Here is a 23,326-nt window from a genome sequence, read left to right on the forward strand (position 1 = left end):
AGTTTGTTTTCATATTTCTTCTTTTATCTGCTCCGTCACTCCTTGCTAGGCCCTTCATCCTTCCCAGTCATCAGAATCTGAGCTAAAATGTGCATTTCTTTCATTTTAGGCAGACCCCTCGCTCTGTCGGAGGAAGGGGTGGGGGGGGGGTTTGTTTATACAGTGGAACGCTTTGCCTGAAGGGGCAGCAGAAGCAAAAGTTATAACTTTAAAAAGGAACAATGTACAGGGCAGAGGAGAAAGAGCAGGGGGAGTGGGACCAACTGGATAGCTCTTTCAAAGAGCCAGCACTGACACGATGGGCTGAATGACCTCCTTCCGGGCTCTATCATTCTGTGAGTCAGCTTGTATTGAAGACGCTGTGAATGTTGTGTGTACGATGGCACAGGGTAAAATATTGTACCTGCTGAGATGCAGAAGATTCCTACCTTGCTCCTGTTGCTTGAGGCATTATTTCGGAATAATCCATGTTAACAATTACAAACTGACCTTTCATTCCAGTTTCTCCTGGGAATCCTCGAGGTCCAGCGGGTCCTGGCTGCCCGGGTAAACTTTCACAATCCACGGAAGACACTGAAACAAGGTGATAAAGCAATTGAACAAACCCAGCTATAAATATACAGCACTCCCTCTGTCCTGACCCTCTGACAGTGCAGCACTCCTTCAGTACTGACCCTCTGACAGTGCAGCACTCCCTCAGTACTGACCCTCTGATCGTGTGGCTCTCCCTCAGTACTGACCCTCTGACAGTGCAGCACTCCCTCAGTACTGACCCTCTGACAGTGCAGCATTCCCTCAGTACTGACCCTCTGACAGTGCAGCACTCCCTCAGTACTGACCCTCCGACAATGCAGTGCTCCCTCAGTACTGCACTGAAGTCTTTCCCTGGATTGCTACACAGGTAGATGAATGCTCCAAGGATACAGATGGTAAACCTTCAATAACTTTCTATCTTGTCAAACATTCCGCATTAAAGTAAGATATTCAGGACTAACCCCTAACATCATAGAAAACATTTATAGTGTTTGCCTGTGTAAATTCAAGGTGCTTTCTGAAAACAGGTTTTTCTATTAGTCAATCGCAGGATATGGACTTCAATGGCCAGGCCAGTATTGATTGCCTAACCCTAAAGGGCCTTGAGAAGTAGGTGGGTTTCCCCAGGAATGGCTGCAGTCTTTGTGATGAAGTCGTTGAGCTGGGTGATTTCGGAGAGCTGTTCAGAGTCAACCACATTGCTGTTGGACTGGAGTTACATATAGGCCCAGAGTGGTTAAAGATGGCAGCTTTCCATATGCTCCTGATCCCAGTGCCTGTAAGTAGGACTGAGAGTTTCCACTTTAGGGGCTGATTGCAGATGGAAGTGCTGGTTGGGTTAAATTGTGTGTTTTACCTCACTTCAGAAACGTCTTAATTCCCCCTTGCACATGATTGTAATGTTACTGTTCTCCTACTTCAACCATGGCAAATGGTTCGTGTGAACACGTTTGATCCCCTGGTTGATAAAACAGTACCTCCTCGGAGGGCAGTACAGAGACACGACAGGAGCTCCAGCGCATTGAACAACTTACCTGGAGGTCCAGGGGGACCAGGGGGACCCGGTAATCCCCTTGGCCCATCCCTTCCTGGAGAGCCTGACAGCGATAGTCCTGGATCCCCCATCTCGCCTTTCTGGCCTCGTTCACCTGTAAACCCTGGGAGACCCTTCTCACCTTGCAGAGAGAGACCTAGGGGGTAAGTAAAAAAAAAGGAATCATTTGATTGCAAAGTTACCTGGGGATAGAGAGAGATCTGTAACACCAAGCGAAGGCCAAGAAACTGGTCACAGATTCAAAGAGGAATCTTGAGAGCGTAGGAGCTTGCAAGGTAGGAGCAGGAGGAGGCCATTCAGCCCCTCGAGCCTGCTTTGCCATTCAATAAGATCATGGTTGATCTGATTGTGGCCTCAACTCCACATCTCGCCTACTCTCGACAACCTTTGACTCCCTTGTTAGTCAAGAATTGATCTGCTCTGCCTTAAAAACATTACCTCCTCCACCAGGGGAAGAGAGTTCCTAAGACTCACGACCCTGTGGGGGAAGAAATTCCTCCTCATCCCTGTCTTAATGGGAGATAACTTATTTTTAAACTGTGACCCTCTGGTTCTAGGTTCTCCCACAAGGGGAAACATCTTCTCCACATCCACCCTGTCAAGTCCCCTCAGGGTCATGGGCAGAATTTAGCCATTGTCGGGCGGGCTCAATGGAGCAGCCAGGAAGCCACCTGCGATTGGAGCCAGACCATGATTTCACGCTGGGGGGGGGGGCCAATGAAGGCCTGCCCATCCGTGAGACACAAGCAGCAGTGCCCAGCGCTGCCAGTGTGTGGGGTTGGGTGAGTGGGGAACTTTGCGGACGCACTGTGAGTACCAATTGCAAATCTCCGGCAGGCACAGGGCTGGGTCAGGGAGATGAACACTTCCCAAAAATAAAATAAAGATTTTATAAATGTTATAAAACGGGTCCCCTGGTGGGACTCTGTCACGTGAGCAGGGGAATGTTATTAATTACATGTTACATTTTTTATATTTTTATTTGCTCTTGGAAATCTCATCCCGCCCGTGGATGAGGTTTCCAAAGGCCGCTTGGCCTTTTTGCCAGCCTGCCAACCTGAGGTTGGACGGGCAGCGAGAAATGTCTTTTAATGACCTTTTTAATGGCCTTAACAGGCCTTTTAACCGTCGCCGGGTGAGCTGTCGACTCTGTCGTGCACCTACTGACCGAAATAACGCGCAATGACGTTGACGCACTGGCCCAGCATCATCGCGTGTCATTTTATGCTCAGTTGGGTCGGGTATGCGCTCACCCACTGAGCTAACAATTTTGCCCTATATGTTTCAGTGAGGTCACCTCTCAATCTTCTAAACTCCAACGGACACAGACCCAGCCCGTCCAACCTTCTCTCATAAGTTAACCCCTTCACCCCAGAAATCAGTCACGTGAACCTTCTCTGAACTGCTCCTAATGCAGTTATATCCTTTCTTAGATAACGAGGCCAAAACTGTACACAGTATTTCTTCTATGGTCTCCCAAATGCTCTGTACAACTGTAGCTACAGCTACTTTTATACTCGATTCCCTTTGCTTTAAATGCCAAAATTCCATTTCCCTTCCGAATCACTTGCTGTACCTGCATACTGACTTTTCCTGATTCATGTGTCAGGACACCCAGATCCCTCTGTACCTCAGAGTTCTGTAATCTCTATCCATTTAAATCATTTGCTGCTTTTCTAGTCTTCCTGTCAAAGTGGACAAGTTCACATTTTTCCATATTATACCCCAAATGCCAAATTTTTACCCACTCAGTTAACCTGTCTATATCCTTTTGCAGACTCCCTATGTCCCCTTCACTTACTTTCTTACCTATCTTTGTGTTATCAGCAAATTTAGCAACCATAAATTTGGTCCCTTCATACAAGTCATTGATATAGATTGTAAGCAGTTGAGACCCCAACACTGATCCCTGTGGCACTCTACTCATTACATCTTGCCAACCCGGAAATGATCCAAATATGCCTACTCTCTGTTGCCTGTTAGCTAACCAATTCTCTATCCATGCTAATATGTTACCTCCTACACCATGAACTCTTGTTTTGTGTAGTAACCATTGATGTGACACCTTGTCAAATGCCTTCTGAAAATCTAAGTACAGCACATCTACAGGTCCCCCTTTGTCCACGTTGCTTGTTACTTCCTCAAAGATCCTCAATAAAATAGTCAAGCACAATTTCTCTTTCACAACACCATGTTGTCTTGGCTTGATGCATTAAGATTTTCCAAGTGCCCCTCTATAATCACCTTAATAATAGGTTCCAGCGTTTTCCCTATGACGGATGCTAAGCTAACCGATCGGTAGTTTCCTACTTTCTGTCTCCCTCCTTTCTTGAATAAAGGAGTAACGTTCACTATTTTCCAATCTGATGGGATCTTTCCAGAATCTAGGGAATTTTGGGAAATTCAAACCAGTGCATCTATTAACTCAGCAGCCGCTTCTTTTAAGAACCTAGGATGAAGTCCACCAGGACCTGGGGATTTGTCAGCTTTTAGTGCCACTAACTCCCTCAGTGACCTTTCCCTGGTGATTGTAACTGTTTTAAGTTTCTCCCTCCCTTTCACCTCCTGATGCGCAATTATTTCTGGGATGTTATTTGCAGCCTCTACAGTGAAGACAGACGCAAACTATCTGTTCAACTCATCCGAGAGCACGTTAGGTCCAGTATTTACATATGCAAAAGGTTTCAGGTTTGGCCAGAGTCCATATACATTCGTCAGGACTCAATATGGCCCGACCAGTGGGAACTGTCAGCATCATTCCTGCCCAAGAAGTTGTGACGACTCTACAAAGCCTCTCTGTTAAGTTGATTATAATTAGCCTGTTTACTTGCTGGTCAGTCTAGGTCAAGCTCTGTGACAATGACCATTCCACCACAGAAGCTTCACAATCCTTTACCTGGAGGGCCTGGTAATCCAGCGAGTCCAGGACGACCTGAACAGGGGAAGAAAAGGAGCAAGTGTTTCAATTGTGCTGATAATTCCTCAATCGATTGTGATTTACATTGAACGTGGTCATTAATAATCTGGCTACATACCTGGAGGGCCTTGTTCGCCTTGCAGTCCGGGAGGGCCTGGCTCACCTGGATTGCCCTGTGTCCCATGAATAGCGTTTCCACGCGCATCAATAATCTGGAAGAGGAGACGGATGTTCAGTGAGCGCTGATTCGTGTCAGCGCCTGGGGAGGAGTCAGTGCCCCTTTGCTGTGGCAGGAAACGCAGTTTAAACTCCACAGTGTGTGTGCGAATGTCACTGATGGATTCGCTGCCTGTTCGACAGGCTTCCAGTCGGATTGTGCAGAGCGCCAGGAACCACAGCACAAGGTACACCTGGGCCCTGTGGGGGAGGGGGTGGACGATCAATCGGCAGGAGAGTGGTGGGGGGTGGGGGGGGTGGTTGGTGGCGCCAATCCCCGGAGCAGTTGGAGGGTCAGAAAGTCCATTTGGTTCCAGGGTCCTGGGTGGGGGAGGTTCAGAGGCCTTGGGGGGAAGTAATGAGAGGAATTGGGGGCAGGGGTTTTGGAGGCCCCCCGAAAAGGGTCAGGGGGTGATGCGTGGGGTGCAGTTTGGGGCAGCGAGGTAGCACCTGATCCGAGGGGTCTCTCCCGGGTAGGCTCACTGGATCAAGCAGGAGGTGGAAGGACACTTACCTCCTGCGGCGGACTGTGCTCACCTGGGTTTAGCTGCCGGGATTCTCTCGGATGGTGAACCCACTGCCCTTCCACAGTTACACTCTGAATAACAATGAGACATGCAGCCTCATGATCATATTTAAAGTGACTTACCACCACCTCGGAGTGGTTTCGGGACACCCACCCATCCAGCCACATCTGTTAAACCTGAAGTGGGTGTCCGGGGTCTGGGGGGTGGTTGGTGTCAAGATTCTGTTTTTTAAAACCTTCCCCGCTCACCAGATCCAAAACCACTCATTTTTTGTGGATAAAATTCCCATTTATTATTTTTGCAACAAAATCTGAACAGCTTTAGAATAAGACCAGTAAATAAAGAGTCTAATACCCTCAGTAAATACGCAGCCCAATACCTTCAGTAAAAACACAGCTCAATATGCTCAGTAAATACACAGCCCAATACGCTCAGTAAATACACAGCCCAATACCCTCAGTAAATACACAGCCCAATACCCTCAGTAAATACACAGCCTAATACACTCAGTAAATACACAGCCTGATACACTCAGTAAATACACAGCCCAATACGCTCAGTAAATACACAGCCCAATACCCTCAGTAAATACACAGCCCAATACGCTCAGTAAATACACAGCCCAATACCGTCAGTAAATAAAAACAAAAAATGCTGGAAAAGCTCAGCAGGTCTGACAGCATCTGTGGAGAGAAAGACAGGGTTAACGTTTCGAGTCCGTATGACTTAAGGGCAGTAGAAATTTGGTGAAATACACACTGTTTAAGGGGGGTGGAACACATGAAGCTGGATAGAAGGCCAGTGACAGGTGGAGGCAAAGGAGAGATTGCGAAAGATGTCATAAACAAAAGGTCAAAGGGTTGTTAATAGTGGTGGTACTGGCTAAAGGAGGTGCTAATGGTGACACTGAGAGTGGAAAGCAGAATGTGATAATAACAGGACCAGGGTAAGCACTCTGGAAAGTGACGGATGGTCCTAGTAGGGGTGGGTGGGGAGAAGGGGATGGTGATGGGAAAAAAGATTGAGAAGGCTAAAAGCTGGGGATAAAACAATGAATAAAAATGGAAATAAATTTAAAAAATAACCATAATTAAAATAAGTGGGAAGAAAAATAAAAATTTAAAAATAAAAATGAATGTGAGGTAATGCATTTTGGAAGGTCTAATACAGGCAGGAATTATACAGTAAATGGCAGAACCCTTAAGTGCATTGACGGGCAGAGGGATCTGGGTGTACAGGTCCATAGGTCACTGAAAGTGGCAACGCAGGCGGATAAGGTAGTCAGGAAGGTGGCATGCTTGCCTTCATCGGCAGGGGTATTGAGTATAAAAGCTGGGAAATCATGCTGCAGCTGTATAGAACCTTGGTTAGGCCACACTTGGAATATTGTGTGCATTCTGGTCATCACATTACCAGAAGGATATGGAGGCATTGGAGAGGGTGCAGAGGAGGTTTACCAGGATGCTGCCTGGTCTGGAGGTTATTAGCTCTGAGGAGAGGTTGAAGAAACTTGGATTGTTCTCACTAGAGCGAAGGTGATTGAGGGGCGACTTGATAGACGTTTACAAAATTATGAGTGGCATGGACAGAGTAGATAGTCAGAAGCTTTTTCCCAGGGTAGAAGAGTCAATTACTAGGGGATATAGATTTAAGGTGAGAGGAGAAAACTAGAGAGGAGATGTGCGAGGCAAGTTTTTTACGCAGAGGGTAGTGTGTCTGGAATTTGCTGCCAGAGGAGGTAGTGGAAGCAGGTACGATAGTGGTGTCGAAAAGTCAACTCTTTTCTTCTCCGCCGATGCTGCCAGACCTGCTGAGTTTTTCCAGGTAATTCTGTTTTTGTGTTTAAGAGGCAGCTAGACAAGTACATGAATAGGATGGGAATAGAGGGATATGGACCCCGGGAGTGCAAAATGTTTTAGTTGACGGGCAATATGATCGGCACAGGCTTGGAGGGCCGAAGGGCCAGTTCCTGTGCTGTACTTTTCTTTGTTCTTTGTTCTTGTTCTTTGAATATAGAAAAAAGTGGGAGGGGATTGGAAAGTGGGTGGGGACGGAGGAGAGAGTTCATGATCTACAATTGTTGAACTCAGTATTCAGTCCGGAAGGCTGTAAAGTGCCTAGTTGGAAGATGAGTTGCTGTTCCTCCAGTTTGTGTTGAGCTTCACTGGAACAATGCAGCAGGCCAAGGACGGACATGTGGGCAAGAGAGCAGGGTGGAGTGTTGAAACGGCAAGCGACAGGGAGGTCTGGGTCATGCTTGTGGACAGACCGAAGGTGTTCTGCAAAGCGGTCACCCAGTCTGCGTTTGGTCTCTCCAATGTAGAGGAAACCGCATTGGGAGCAGCGAATGCAGTAGACTAAATTGAGGGAAGTGCAAGTGAAATGTTGCTTCACTTGAAAGGAGTGTTTGGGCCCTTGGACGGTGAGGAGGGGGGAAGTAAAGGGGCAGGTGTTGCACCTTCTGCGGATGCATGGGAAGGTGCCGTGGGAGGGGGTTGAGGTGTAGGGGGTGATGGAGGAGTGGACCAGGGTGTCCTGGAGGGAACGATCCCTGAGGAATGCCGACGGCGGGGGGGGTGAAGGGAAGATGTGTTTGGTGGTGGCATCATGCTGGAGTTGGCGGAAATGGTGGAGGATGATCCTTTGAATGCGGAGGTTGGTGGGGAGATAAGTGAGGACAAGGGGGACCCTATCATGTTTCTGGGAGGGAGGAGAAGGCGTGAGGGCGGATGCGCGGGAGATGGGCCGGACATGGTTGAGGGCCCTGTCAACCACCGTGGGTAGAAAACATTGGTTAAGGAAGAAGGATGACATGTCAGAGGAACTGTTTTTGAAAGTAGCATCATCAGGACAGATGTGACGGAGGCGAAGGAACTGAGAGAATGGGATGGAGTCCTTACAGGAAGCGGGGTGTGAGGAGCTGTAGTTGAGGTAGCTGTGGGAGTCGGTGGGCTTGTAATGGATATTGATGGACAGTCTATCACCAGAAATAGACACAGAGAGGTCAAGGAAGGGAAGAGAAGTGTCAATGATGTGAAAATGATGAAGGGGTGGAAATTGGAAGCAAAGTTGATAAATTTTTTCAGGTCCAGATGAGAGCATGAAGCAGCACCGAAGTAATCATCGATGTACCGGAGAAAGAGTTGTGGGAGGGGGCCGGAGTAGGACTGGAACAAGGAATATTCCACATACCCCATAAAGAGACAGGCACAGCTGGGGCCCATGCAGGTACCCATAGCCACACCTTTTATTTGGAGGAAGTGAGAGGAGTTGAAGGAGAAATTGTTCAGCGTGAGAACAAGTTCAGCCAGACGGAGGAGAGTAGTGGTGGATGGGGATTGTTCGGGCCTCTGTTCAAGGAAGGAGCTAAGGGCCCTCAGACCATCCTGGTGGGGGATGGAGGTGTAGAGGGATTGGACGTCCATGGTGAAGTGGAGGTGGTTAGGGCCAGGGAACTGGAAATTGTTGATATGATGTGGAGTGTCAGAGGAATCATGGATGTAGGTGGGAAGAGACTGGAGAAGGGGAGAGAGAATGGAGTTAAGATAGCAAGAAATGAGTTCCGTGGGGCAGAAACAGGCTGACACAATGGGTCTACTGGAACAGTCCTGTTTGTGGTTTTAGGAAGGAGGTAGAAGCGAGCTGTGCGGGGCTGAGAGATTGAGGTTGGAAGCTGTTGAGGGAAGATCTCCAGAGGGGATGAGGTCAGTGACAGTCCTGGAAACAATGTCTTGATGTTCAGTGGTGGGGTCATGGTCCAGGGAGAGGTAGGATGAAGTGTCTGTGAGTTGATGCTCAGCCTCTGCGAGGTAGAGGTCAGTGCGCCAGACAATAACAGCACCACCCTTGTCAGCGGGTTTGATGACAACGTCAGGGTTGGACCTGAGAGAACAGAGTGCAGCAAGTTCAGAGAGAGACAGGTTAGAGTGGGTAAGAGGAGCAGGGAAATTGAGACAGCCAATGTCACGCCGACAGTTCTCAATGAAAAGATCGAGAGAAGGTAAGAATCCAGAGGGAGGGGTCCAGGTGGAGGGAGAATATTGGAGGTGGGTAAAAGGATCCGTTGAATGGGGAGAGGACTCCTGCCCAAAGAAGTGAGCCGGGAGACGAAGACGGCGGAAGAAGAGTTCAGCATCGTGCCGAGCCCGAAATTCATTGAGGTGAGGGCGTAAGGGTATGAAACTAAGTCCTTTGCTGAGCACTGAACGTTCAGCATTGGAGAGGGGAAGGTCAGGGGGTATAGTGAATACACGGCTGGGGCTGGGATTGGAAGATGGGGTGGGGTCGGAGGGACAGGCAGGGGTGGAGGGTCCTAGATGGGTGTTGGTGTCGATGAGTTGTTGGAGCTTGCGTTCCTTAGCACTTGAGAGAAAGAGAAAAAGTTCCTTGTTGAGGCGTCGGATAAGATGAAGAATAAGGTGAAACCGGGGGCAAGGACAGCTTAGAGATAGGGCGAGTTGGTGCTGCTGGAGGGAGAGGTCGAGTGTGTTCATATGGTGGTGCATGGCACTGAGTGTGGATCTCAGGATGCGACAAGAACAGCAGTCCGAGGAGCGTTGTATGTCCCGGAGATACCTGTAATCCTGGGTGGGTTTGAAACATGAGGGATGGAATTTCAGTGGAAATCCACTTGGGGTAAGTCGGAGACAGAGACAGTCACTGAGAAAGGAAATGTAGCTGTGAAAGCGAGTTTTAGTAAACACCTTGTCAAAAACCAGGAGAGAAATGGAAAGCAATGAAGGTGAACAGGGCAAAAGAGACAAGCAGAAATCCTGTCGGAGAGAAGAGCAATACTTCTTCAAGGTAGACATTCCTGGAAGAGAAGTGGCAGTCAATTAAACACTAAGATAAAAGCAAAATATTGCGAATGTTGGAAATCTGAAACAAAAACAAAAATAGCTGGAAAAACGCAGCAGGTCTGACAGCATCTGCGGAGAGGAACACAGTTAACTTTTCGAGTCCACATGACTCTTTCTCAGAGCGGAAGGAAGTATGTCACCATTAACACCTCCTTTAGTTAGTACCACCACTTGACGTTTTGTTTGTGACATCTTTCGCAATCTGTCCTTTGCCTCCACCCCTCACTGGCCTTCTATCCAGATTCACCTGTTCCATCCCCCTTAAACAGCATATAATTCACTACATTTTTACTTCCCCTCAGTCTGAAGAAGAGTCATACAGACTTGAAACGTTAACTCTGTTTCTCTCTCCACCGATGCTGTCAGACCTGCTGAGTGTTTCCAGCATTTTTTGTTTTTGTTTCAGATTTCCAGCATCTGCAGTATTTTTCCTTTACCCTCAGTAAATACACAGCCCTAAAGACTGAATAAATACACATCCCAATCACCCTCAGTAAATACACAGCCCTAAAGACTGAATAAATACACATCCCAATCACCCTCAGTAAATACACAGCCCAATACACTGAGTAAATACACAGCCCAATCACCCTCAGTAAATACACAGCCCTAAAGACTGAATAAATACACATCCCAATCACCCTCAGTAAATACACAGCCCTAAAGACTGAATAAGTACACAGCCCAATGGCCCTCAGTAAATACACAGCACAATACACTGAGTAAATACACTGCCCAATCACCCTCAGTAAATACACAGCCCTAAAGACTGAATAAATACACATCCCAATCACCCTCAGTAAATACACAGCCCTAAAGACTGAATAAATACACATCCCAATCACCCTCAGTAAATACACAGCCCTAAAGACTGAATAAATACACATCCCAATCACCCTCAGTAAATACACAGCCCAATACACTGAGTAAATACACAGCCCAATCACCCTCAGTAAATACACAGCCCTAAAGACTGAATAAATACACATCCCAATCACCCTCAGTAAATACACAGCCCTAAAGACTGAATAAGTACACAGCCCAATAGCCCTCAGTAAATACACAGCACAATACACTGAGTAAATACACTGCCCAATCACCCTCAGTAAATACACAGCCCTAAAGACTGAATAAATACACAGCCCAATCAACCTCAGTAAATACACAGCCCAATACACTGAGTAAATACACAGCCCAATAGCCCTCAGTAAGTACACAGCCCTAAAGACTGAATAAATACGCAGCCCAATCACCCTCAGTAAATACACAGCCCAATACACTGAGTACATACACAGCCCAATTACCCTCAGTAAATACACAGCTCAATACACTGAATAAATACACACCCCAATAGCCCTCAGTAAATACACAAACCTAAAGACTGAATAAATATGCAGCCTAATAGCCCTCAGTAAATACACAGCCCAAACCCTCAATAAATACACAGTCCAATTACCCTCAGTATATACATAACCCTAACCCTCAGTAAATACACAGCCTGAAATCTTGGTAAATACACAGACCAATACCCTCAGTAATTACACAGCCAGAACCTTCAGTAACTACACAGCTCAATATTCTCAGTAAATACGCAGCCTGAACCCTCAGTAAAATCACAGCCCGAACTCTCAGTAAATACAATCCAATAACCTCAGTAAATACACAGTCCAATACCTAAGTAAACGTACAGCCCATTACCCTCAGTAAATACACAGCCCAACACCCTCAATAAATACACACCCCAATAGCCCTCAGTAAATACACAAACCTAAAGACTGAATAAATATGCAGCCTAATAGCCCTCAGTAAATACACAGCCCAAACCCTCAATAAATACACAGTCCAATTACCCTCAGTATATACATAACCCTAACCCTCAGTAAATACACAGCCTGAAATCTCGGTAAATACACAGACCAATACCCTCAGTAATTACACAGCCAGAACCTTCAGTAACTACACAGCTCAATATTCTCAGTAAATACGCAGCCTGAAACCTCAGTAATTACACAGCCCGACCCCTCAGTAAAATCACAGCCCGAACCCTCAGTAAATGCAATCCAATAACCTCAGTAAATACACAGTCCAATACCTCAGTAAACATACAGCCCATTACCCTCAGTAAATACACAGCCCAACACCCTCAATAAATACACAGCCCAATATCCTCAGTAATTACACAGCCCGAACCTTCAGTAACTACACAGCCCAATATTCTCAGTAAATACGCAGACTGAACCCTCAGTAATTACACAGCCTGAACCCTCAGTAAATACAGTCCAATACCCTCAGTAAATACGCAGTCTGAACTCTCAGTAAATACACAGTCTAATATCCTCAGTAAATACACAGTCCAATATCCTCAGTAAATACACAGCCCCATATCCTCAGTAAATGCACAATCCAATATCCTCAGTAAATACACAGCCCAAAACCCTCAGTAAATACACAGTCCAATACCCTAAGTAAATACACAGTCCAATGCCCTCAGTAAATACACAGTCCAATGCCCTCAGTAAATACACAGTCCAATGCCCTCAGTAAATACACAGTCTAAATCCCTCAGTAAATACACAATCCAATGCCCTCAGTAAATACACAGTCCAATGCCCTCAGTAAATACACAGTCCAATACCCTCAGTAAATACACAGTCCAATGCCCTCAGTAAATACACAGTCCAATACCCTCAGTAAATACACAGTCCAATACCCTCAGTAAATACACAGTCCAATGCCCTCAGTAAATACACAGTCCAATGCCCTCAGTAAATACACAGTCCGATAGCCTCAGTAAATACACAGTCCAATACCCTCAGTAAATACACAGCCCAATACCCTCAGTAAATACACAGTCCAATGCCCTCAGTAAATACACGGTCTAATGCCCTCAGTAAATACACAGTCCAATGCCCTCAGTAAATACACAGTCCAATACCCTCAGTAAATACACAGCCCAATACCCTCAGTAATTACACAGCCCAATCACCTAGTATTTGATTTTTTTTGGATACTTACAATACCTGGAGGACCAACAATCCCACGATTGCCTTTCTCTCCCTAAAGAAAACAAACACACGCCCGTTATTTTCAAAATAGCATCAACTCAGATAACAAAACAGAAGTAAATTTGCAGATGGGAGAGACAGAAAAGGGTGATTTTAGGGACTGATTGGTTGAAACTGCCATCTCTCTCTGGTCAATATGAGAATCTCTCTCCTCTTCTACTGACTATGTGACCATTTTCAGCCAGCAGGACTTTTTTTTATCCATTCATGGGATGTGGGTGTCGCTGGCTGGGCCAGCATTTATTGCCCATTCCTAATTGCCCTTGAGAAGGTGGTGGTGAGCTGCCTTCTTGAACCGCTGCAGTCCCATGTAGTGTAGGTACACCCACAGTGCTGTTAGCGAGGGAGTTCCAGGATTTTGACCCAGCGACAGTGAAGGAACAGCAATATATTTCCAGCGGATTGCTGCTGGGATCTGTCTGTCTAACCTCAGCAGATACATCAGGGGACTTGTCGAAATACTCACTACACCAAATTCCCAGTGCTTCCATCAATCTTACACCAATGTTAGGGATGGAAATTCTCTTGCCATATTCGACAGCACTGAATGCACATTGTAAATGGTCTATGTATCCATCCCTCCCTCCATCTGCTCATCCCTCCATTCCTCCTTTCCCCAATCCCCTCCCTCTGTTCCCTCCCTCCATCCCTGCCTCCCAATGCCCCTCCATTCCCTCTCTCCCTCCGTCCAACCAAATAAATTAAATAAAGCTCGTTACCTTGGTGCCCTCCAGCCCTGGAAAGCCTGGTTCTCCTGCATATCCTGGTTGACCCTATAAAATAAACAAAACCAAGAATAATTTTCCCACTTTTCACCAACAGCTGATGCATAATAAAGTTCAGAAACATCTTTAAAATTGTTTCCTTGGACAATGTTAAAATACTGTCTACACAGGTCGGAACATTGTGAGGCCAGTAAGGTTTCACTAATCTCTGACTGATAGGATCTAAGAGATAGGATTAACTGTCATGTGGAAAGGCATGGACTAGTCAGGGATGGTCAGCATGGATTTGTTAAAGGAAGGTCTTGCCTCACAAATGTGATTGAATTCTTTGAAGAAGTGACATGAAGGGTTGATGAAGGTAGTGCAGTGGATGTTGTGTACATGGGCTGCTGGTTCCAGTTAGAGTGAACACGCTCCGGTTGTTGGTTAGTCTGGGACTGGTGGCCGATGAGAAGCTGTGGTCAGGATATGATACAAACGGAACTTACGTAAGGTCCTGGTGGTCCTGGTTCTCCATCTTTTCCAGGTTTACCCTGTGAAATGATGTGAAGAATAACAATTAGGTATAAACTGCATGAGGTTCCGCACCAAAAATAAACAGCACGCCAATTCCCAAGGGGAAAATAATTTTCACAAGAGTTGTCCAACACTTTACGAAGGTTTAGAAGAATTTTAACAAATGGGAGGTTTGTGGTTTGGGAGGAGGTTTGAGCACCTGTCGGAATTTCCAAATTCCTGAATCTGTGTCTGCGACATGAACTTGTCAATGACCCCCAACTTTGCTCAGGGCTGTTTCTGTTATTCAACCTGGGAGAGCTCCCAGGGTACACAGCGCTGTCAGATTATAGCAAAGAATACCCAACTGCTTCACCAATGTCAACTAGGGAAGGAAATGTGCCATCCTTACCTGGGATGCCCTTTATGGGACTCCAAGCCCACAGCAGTGAGTTTGACTGCCCTCTGGTATGGCCTGGCAAGAGACTCAGTTGGTTCTCCAGGTAACTGGGGATGGACAATAAGTGCCAGCCAAGCCAATGACACCCACATCCTGAGCTTGAAGTATATAAAAAACCGAAACAAAAACAGGATTACCTGGAAAAACTCAGCAGGTCTGGCAGCATCGGCGAAGAAGAAAAGAGTTGACGTTTCGAGTCCTCATGACCCGGCGGAGAAGAAAAGAGTTGACGTTTCGAGTCCTCATGACCCTTGAAGGGTCATGAGGACTCGAAACGTCAACTCTTTTCTTCTCCGCCGATGCTGCCAGACCTGCCGAGTTTTTCCAGGTAATTCTGTTTCTGTTTTGGATTTCGAGCATCCACAGTTTTTTGTTTTTATATAAAAAAACCGATTCCTCATACTCACTCGTTTACCCGGTTCTCCCAATTCTCCTTTGTCACCCTTCATCCCGATACTCGAATGTCCCTGTAGAAATGGGAGGACTCACTTGAAATCAGTAACATTTCTTAAATTGGACAAACAAGATTCACAATAAACACCCTAGCCTTTTGGAAGTTTCATTTTGCAGACCTCTTTTCTCAAGGAATGTTTTAAATATTGTGTTGTATTCAGTCTGTGTGAGTTACTGATTCACCAACTTCACATCCCATAACCGGAAACGATGGTGGGTTGAAGCCTTTGTGGCAAATTTGATTTTTGACCAGATGCTCAGTCTGGGCTGATTGTGTTGGTGAATACTATTTCAAAGTGAATGGTTGATTTGTTTTGAGACAAGACACTCGCTCTACAGCCAAGGGAAGAACCTTCTGTTCGGCAAGCGGGGGAGGGTAGGGCCTGCTCACCGAAGCGTAAAACGACATGGGCTGACATCAGGCAGGCATCCTGACTTCACCGCGCATTATTTAGGTTTTCAGTTCGGAGGCCGCGCAACCGAATCAGCTGTGTGCCCACCGAAATGTCAAAGGCCGATTAAGGCCATTAAAAAAGTAATTAAGATGATTAGTGGACCTGACAACCTTAGGGTTGGCGAACAGGCTGGGAGCCCATTGGGCTTGTGAACAAACATGAAACCTCATCCACGGGCGGGATGAGGCTTCACGAGGGGATTTAAAATGTTTATGAAATGTTGAAATGAAAGAAATGGACATGTCCCAGCTCAAGTGACAGTGACACATGAGGGGACATGTCAGTAATTTTTTTCCCCTCCTTTATTGAAATTTTCAAAGCTGAGCCGATCTCCCTGAGGCAGCGCTTAGCCCCAGGGAGATGAGTGCGTTCGTTCACGCGCAAGCACGAAACAGCGCACTCCCCGCTCAGGGAATCCAGCCCCCAGCCCGCGCAGGGAGCACACAGTGGTTCCTGGTGCACGTCACACATGTAAAATGGCGGCGCGCCCCCGACTGGGAGCGCCGATCAGGAACCCACCCGCTCCTGCAATGGAGGGGAAGATGTGGGGGGAAGATCCTGCCCCAATAATTTTCAAACACACAGCCTGTGACTGAATTAATCCACTTTATGTACTGGAAAATTACAGAGCAAATTCCGTGATCCCAAACGGGGCAACCACTGTGACACATTCGCATGTTTACATAGAAATTTTGCATTAAGTTGGTGTCTTCAATGCTAGGTGTTGTTGTTAAAAGTATAAACAAAGAAGAGAAGTCTGTTGTACACGTACACAAGAGTTTTAATAGGTCAGTCAGGCAGACTGACCCTAATACTTACCGGACTGCCAGGGAAACCCTTCACTCCTGGTTCCCCTCGATCTCCTTTTTGGCCCTGAAAAGAAATCAGTGAGAAGGAGGTTATTAGTATTTGTGCCTTATAAAATATATTTATTCAATATTTATATAGCATTTTTAACATGGTAAAATGTCCCAGTGTGCTTCACAGGAATGATTTTCAAGCTAAATCTGACACTGAGTTACATAAAGAGACGTTAGGTCAGCTCACCAAAATCTAGATCAAAGGAATAGGTTTTTAGGAGTATCTTGAAGGAGGAAAGTGAGTTAGAGAGGCGGAGAGATTTAGAGACGGAATTCCAGAGCATAGGCCCCAGGCTGCTGAAGGTATGGCCGCCAATGGTGCAGTGATTAAAATTGGGGATGCTCAAGAGGCCGGAACTGGAGAAGTACAGAGATCTGGGAGGTTTATGGGGCTGGAGGGGATTACAGAGGTAAGGGTGGGGGGTGTGGGGGAACGAGGCCATGGAATAATTTGCAAACAAGGATGAGAATTTTAAATTTGAGGTATTGCTGGACTCAAAGCCAATGTAAGTCAGTGAGCACAGTGGGTGATGGGTGAACAGAACTCAGTGCAAATAATGATCTAGGCAGCAGAGCTTCTCTGTGGTGACTGTGCCCTCTCACTTGAAAGCCCGAACTCATGATTCCAGTCCTCTGTGTCATACAAGATGGTTTCTCCTCGCTTCCGAAATTATTGCCGAATTACAGTGCAATTCTTCTAAAAGGATAGAGTATTCAGAGCGTCAACAGGAGAGAATATAAACATTTCACTATTCAGGAATAGTGAGCAAGTAACAGTAGGGACTTAGGAAAGTTCAGATACTCAAACCGTTCCCTTTCTCCCGACTAGAGAGGGAATAACAGGATCGAAAGGGCACTTATTTATATTGAGCAGTTTTCAATGCGAACGAGAATGTTGAGAGGTGATGTGATTGCTGTTAGGATTCCAAATAGATGAGATAATATTGCTCAGGGCAAACTGTTACCCCATGTCCAGAACAGCAGAACCAGAGCAAACGACTGGAAGGGGTCGATTCCAAACTAACCTGTGAAAACATTAGCCCAGATCTTTCTGGAGTGCTTGTCCCTGCTAGACTTATTCCCTCAATAATTTCAGCTTGAACATATTTTGTGCTGTAACTCACTGGGAGGGTGAGCTAATAACAGTGTGGGTGAGGGTAATGGGACATCTGGGACCTCAGCGAATGATAGAACCAACAGTCAACCTCCTTAACCAATGAGATTTAAGGATTGAGAAAGAAATAGAGGGACGACGGAGAAGGAAATCAGGTGAATTAAAGACAAATCAGGTCCAGAAAGAAAAATAAAGTGAGGGAAAGAAAGGTTGGATTAAGAAAGGGAGAATAGGCACAAACGAAAGAATAAATTTTTTAAATTAAATATTTTTTCAATGCTGAAGAACAATTGGCAACTGCTGGAGTGAGATTCAACAGATCAAATTGTTCTTTTTCTGGGCTCTGGGTTCTGGGTCAGAGAGGTTGAAAGAACATTGGATTAACAATTATCATATCAGCAGAAAGACAGTTTAACTGTTAAATTCCAGCTCTAACTTTCCGTGGTGAGTTTAATAGATAATTAATGAGCAAATCCAGCAAGTTCTCCAAAATAACAGGGGCCTGAACTGCAGGCTTCCCTGCCGCTGGGCTTTTAGGTGTGGGCGGGGGTGGGGAGATGGTGAAATATCACGAATGGACTTCCTGCTGCCCGGACTTCCCAGCGATTTCACGTTGGGGTGGGCGAGACCTGGGACAGGCTGTCCCCTCCCGCCCACTCCCGTGTCCTAGACGAGGCTCCTCAGTGGCTAATTATTGGCCACTTAACGGCCGTTTCTCGCCCAGCCTCAATTCTTAGGCCAGCAGGAGGATTTCCCGGCTGTGGGAGAAGCCCAAAGGTGAGTGGGTTTAGGCCTCAGGTGTAAAGCCAGGGGGAGTGGCAGTGCCTCCATCAGAAACCTCCCCCCCGCCTTCTAACTTTGGAAGATTGAGGGTGAGATGCTGTTTATGTGAACAGTGAAGTGACACAAATCAAGCAGAACATTCTGGAGATTTACAACTGACTCTGTTCATCCCCTGAACTCACTGGATAATTTATACATTAATAACAGTGAGTGTTGTGAACACACTGTCACTGCTCGGGTAAATCCTGGCCTGATATTTCAGCGAGCGAGTGGTCCGTCTGTGGAACCAGCTCCCCCATCAGACACAAACAGCTTGAGCTCTCACTGAATCTTTCCATCTTTGATAAGTTCCCAGATGCTGCCGTGTTATTATAATGATATTATATCTTGGGCTTGTTTACTGTACGAGACGCAAGGCACCAATCGCTTATAAGGGATTGAGTAAACACGTTGTGGGTTAATTTATTAAGACTAGGCACAAGCTTGTGGGCATCAGAGCTGTGCATGTGCACTCTGCTCAAAGCAAAAGTGAAGCTTAGACTGGGTCACATGACACACTTCCCTTCAAGTGATGTCACGCTGCTATCTCTTACATTACAATAGCTATGAGATAAACTCTGATGTGGGTTTAATTATTGTGGAAAATGATCCAACAAAGCATCTTGTTCAAATGAACGAACCTTTGCTCCTATGAGGACTTTTGTTGTTGTTCCTTGAAACTCTCTGTTACCAGGTGGGCCTGGGGGTCCTTGTACTCCTGGATCGCCCTTTAAAAATACAGATAGCACGTTTGTCAGAACAGCTAATTCTGTCCACAGGCAGCCCGGCTCCTAACACAGAAGCTGAATTCAGGAGTTTGAGAAAATGTCCAAGGCCATCCTTCTTTCTCCCTCCTCTCTCCTCCCTTACCCTTTACAACCCTCCCTTCACCTCCCTCTGCCCCATCCCCTAATCCTCCCTTATCTTATCCCTCTCTGTTCCCTATCCCTCCCCCCTGACCTCCTCTCCCTCCCATCACCCCTCCCTCCCCTTCTCCCCCTCTCCTCCTCTCCCCTCCCTCCACCTTCCCCTCCCACCTCTTCTCCACTCCCCCCCCCCTCCCCTCTCCCCATCCTCTTCCCTCTCCCATTTTTCCCCTCTCCCCATCCCTCCCCGCTCCCCTCCCTTCCCCGTCTCTCCTCCCACCCAATCCCTTCCCCCACCTCTTCCCCTCCTCTCCCCTCCCTTCTTCCCCTCCCCTTCCCTCTCCTCCTCTGTCCCCTGCCACCACCCCCCCCTCCTCCTCCACCCTGTCCCTCGCCCCACTCCTCCCTCTCGTCTCCATCCTGACTTTCCAAAGTGGCCAAAAGTAGTTACAGCTGGAAGTTGAACAGGAAGCACTGGCCGATTTTTAATAAGATGTTGACTGATGTTGATTAATTTGTGTTTTACTGGGTGTATCATCCCCTTTGTGAAGAGAATCTAAATGTATTTGTGGGGATTCCTCACCTTCTGACCCTTTGGTCCATAGAACTGTACCCCCATATTCCCCTGTTCACAAAGGAAAGAAACAAATTAATCCAAAGCTGGTCAGCAACAAGCTTCAGGAATATCAAGCATATTAATATCAGTATTATCGGTAATATCATTGATATCTACTTGAATAATCAATAATGTCAGGGATATCGACCAGCGACAGTGAGTCTGTCTCTCAATCCATGTGGGAGGGAATGCAGCTCCCACAAAACGAGCATCGAACGGAATAACATCAAATTGAGCCTCTGAATGAAGACGTTGCTTCGTGAGGCCTGTGTTCCCAGCACCTTTGCTGTGGGGCTGTGAAACATAACTTGAAGTTCTCAGGAAAAGCAACTCAACAGCCTTGGTCTTTACTGTTTGCAGCGTGTGCTGGGTGTCCCAGGGAAGGACAGAATCACGAACGCAGGATCTCTCTTCGAAGGCAAACCCCCCCCCCACCTCCCCACCACCCCAGTATGTCGGCGCTCAACGGGCAGAGGTGACTTTGCTGGCTCGGGCACCCCCGTGGGATGGAAAATGTTCACCTGCTGAAGGATGTTCCGCACGGTGAGCTGAGCGGAGCCAGAAAACCAGTACACCCACCTTCCGCGCCCCCCCCCCCCCACCAAAGCTCCACTTCGCGCGTTCCTGTAAGAGTGACCAAAACATCGACCACCGGGCCTGGGAGACTCTAACGACAACACGGGCAAATGGTGGCATTAGCGGTGGGCGTCGCCGTGATGATCAGGCGCTACAGCGACTTGGTGACAGGTGCCAACACCAAAAACAACAACCCACAACCACACCTGATGCCACTTCATGTGCGGCACTCATGGCAGAAACTGCCTCTCGCTGACTGGTCTCTTCAGCCGTCTGGTAAAAAGTGCACCGGCGGATTTGTTGCACTTCCATCCCCTCACACAGAGAGAAAGATGGAGCTGCCGATGGTAATCTCACTAATGTTAATGATATCGGTGTTATCGACAATATCAGCCTCGCATCTGAATGCAATCATTTACCTTTGGTCCTGGAGGGCCTGGGATACCGGGTGGACCCTACAATAACAAATAAAACAGACCGTTAACAACAACTTGCATTGTTATAACACCTTTAATGTAGTGAAACATCCCAAGCTGTTGCACAGCAGTGTTATCAGAGAAAACTTGGCAAAGCAAACATGCCATATAAGGAAATGTTAGGAGCAAGTGACCAATAGCTCGGTCAAACGTTTTATGGGACATCTTAAATGGAAGAGAGAGAGTTGGAGATATGGAGGGAGGGAATTCCTGAGTTTCGGGCCCAGGCAGCTGAAGACAATAACGAAGTGAAGGAAATCATTCCCACCTCCTCTACCTCGTGGATAGAGCATAAGAGTTAATTTTCTGAGGCTTGAGGGTCAATGTAGAGCCTCTCACCCACTAGAGCCGGTCATCGGATCTATCCGACATGCTCCAAAGATCCATCCATGCTCCAAGATTTCCTCGTGTACCCTCGAGCTCCGGGACGATGAGACTCGTCACCTGCAGTCTCACCCAACCGGCCCCCTCCATAGGTAACCAAACAAACAGTTCACCATTTCAGGGTCTGGAATCGAAGCTCTGGGTTATGTGATCTCTACTCTCTCTCTCTCTCTCTCTCTCCCTGTGTCGCCAGGTCCAACTCAGCCAGGCCTGATTTTAACCGAAAACCATTTTGTGCTGGAAATGAGAATAAAGAGACTTACTGGGGGCCCCGGATAACCCACTGGGCCAGTTGGTCCGATGGATCCAGGAATCCCTGGTGCACCCTGTGTTTAAGAGATGAAATGGTTTAGGACTGAGGGAGTAAGAGAAGACCATCAGACATTGGCTGGTAGAGTGGATGTTTCCAGAAAACCTCAGAGGCCGAAACTCACCTCTTTTCCTGGTGGTCCTGGGAAGCCTGGCTCCCCCTTCAGCACAGAAACCCCAAAGACATCACCTGGATCGCCCTGTTTTAAAACAAACCCATCAGGGTATTAATTTACCGGCAGTGAGACATGAACCTTTACATCTTTCTTCAACGTAAGCCTGAAACAAAAATCTGGAGGATATCAGGGCCTCGGAGAGGGTGTAGAGGGGATTTACCAGACTGGGGCCAGGGATGAGGAAGTTCAGTTCATGTGGGGAGGCTGGAGAAGCTGGGATTGGTCTCCTTAAAGTAGAGTAGGTCAATGGTAGATTTAACTGAGGTGCTCAAAATCGGGAGGGGCTTTGATAGAGTAAATAAGGAGAAATTGTTTCCAGTGGCAGGAGGGTCAGTAACCAGAGGGACACAGATTTAAGGTAATTGGCAAAAGAACCAGAGGGGGGGAGTTGAGGAGAATGTTGGGGGAAATGAGGAGAATGTATTTCCTACAGCGAGTTGTGATCTGGAAGGCGCTGCCTAAAAGGGCGGTGGAAGCAGAATCAGTATAAAGGAAATTAGATAAATACTTCAAGTGGACAAAATTTTCAAGGCTATGGGAAAAGAGCAGGAGGAGAGGAACTAATTGGATAGGTCTTTCATAGAGTTAGTACAGTTTGAGGGGACGAATGGCCTCCTTCAATACTGGAAGATTCTATGACTTGCCCTCGATTATGTAAATCTCAGGGTTATATTGGTTATACTGATTGGACAGGAATCACACCCTCTGTCACACACAATTGGACTGGGCTTATGAGGAGTTGGGCCGACTCTGGAGGGAACCGGAAGCAAAAGTCCCGACCCCATTTCAGGCAGATCCCATTTTTGGGGGCAGGGGGAAGGAGAGGGGAGTGAATCACATGGCGGAAATCCAAATTCAGCAGGGCCATTTGAAACTAGTGCTGAGTTCAAACAAAGCCCATTTTGGCTGTTCCAAGGGTCTTAGTCCACAGTCTGGGGGTCAGAAGTTTGGGGAAGAGGCATTAGTGTTTGTTGAGGTTGGATAAGGTCTGGTTAAGTATCATTATCTAAAATTATTTAAAAATGTAAAAAATGAGGCTGCAACTATCAGTTAGGTTGCAAAAAAACACCTACTGCTGAAGTGCATTTATTGATAGGCCATCTGGTGTAGCTTAGAAAGAAACCATTACCAACTGTTCCTGCAGTTTCAAAGACCTGACTGTTGACATTTCCCAAGGGTTGTTATTACAGCTGAGCCCATTATGAATGCTTAGCAAAGTTTCAAAAGCTCAAAAGCCACATATCTCAGTTGGGGGACAGACTGAGTTCACATTTTGATTGACAGTTTTAAGAGCTATGATGCGGTTACAGAATATAGGTTTTTTTTTAATATTACAGATTGACTACTTGAGGGGATTTGAAATCTTT

The 23,326-nt window shown here is 46.7% G+C and overlaps 1 protein-coding gene across 1 annotated transcript in view; it reads right to left on the minus strand.

The window, feature by feature from the left end:
* The window catches only part of LOC121284041 (collagen alpha-1(IV) chain-like), a 208,769-nt gene that overhangs the window by 60,952 nt on the left and 124,491 nt on the right, over positions 1 to 23,326 (minus strand). Inside the window, exons 9-22 of the mRNA XM_041199004.1 lie at positions 21,909 to 21,983; positions 21,738 to 21,800; positions 21,034 to 21,069; positions 20,006 to 20,047; positions 19,198 to 19,284; positions 16,580 to 16,633; positions 15,260 to 15,319; positions 14,386 to 14,430; positions 13,892 to 13,945; positions 13,123 to 13,164; positions 4,624 to 4,717; positions 4,485 to 4,520; positions 1,569 to 1,724; positions 490 to 573 (exon numbers count right to left, since the gene is read on the minus strand). Of these exons, the coding sequence (XP_041054938.1) occupies positions 490 to 573; positions 1,569 to 1,724; positions 4,485 to 4,520; positions 4,624 to 4,717; positions 13,123 to 13,164; positions 13,892 to 13,945; positions 14,386 to 14,430; positions 15,260 to 15,319; positions 16,580 to 16,633; positions 19,198 to 19,284; positions 20,006 to 20,047; positions 21,034 to 21,069; positions 21,738 to 21,800; positions 21,909 to 21,983 (928 nt within the window). The remainder of the gene's footprint in view (positions 1 to 489; positions 574 to 1,568; positions 1,725 to 4,484; positions 4,521 to 4,623; positions 4,718 to 13,122; positions 13,165 to 13,891; positions 13,946 to 14,385; positions 14,431 to 15,259; positions 15,320 to 16,579; positions 16,634 to 19,197; positions 19,285 to 20,005; positions 20,048 to 21,033; positions 21,070 to 21,737; positions 21,801 to 21,908; positions 21,984 to 23,326) is intronic.

This window comes from Carcharodon carcharias, chromosome 11 (genome assembly GCF_017639515.1).
Source record: "Carcharodon carcharias isolate sCarCar2 chromosome 11, sCarCar2.pri, whole genome shotgun sequence".
In the NCBI taxonomy this organism is placed as follows: Eukaryota; Metazoa; Chordata; class Chondrichthyes; order Lamniformes; family Lamnidae; genus Carcharodon; species Carcharodon carcharias.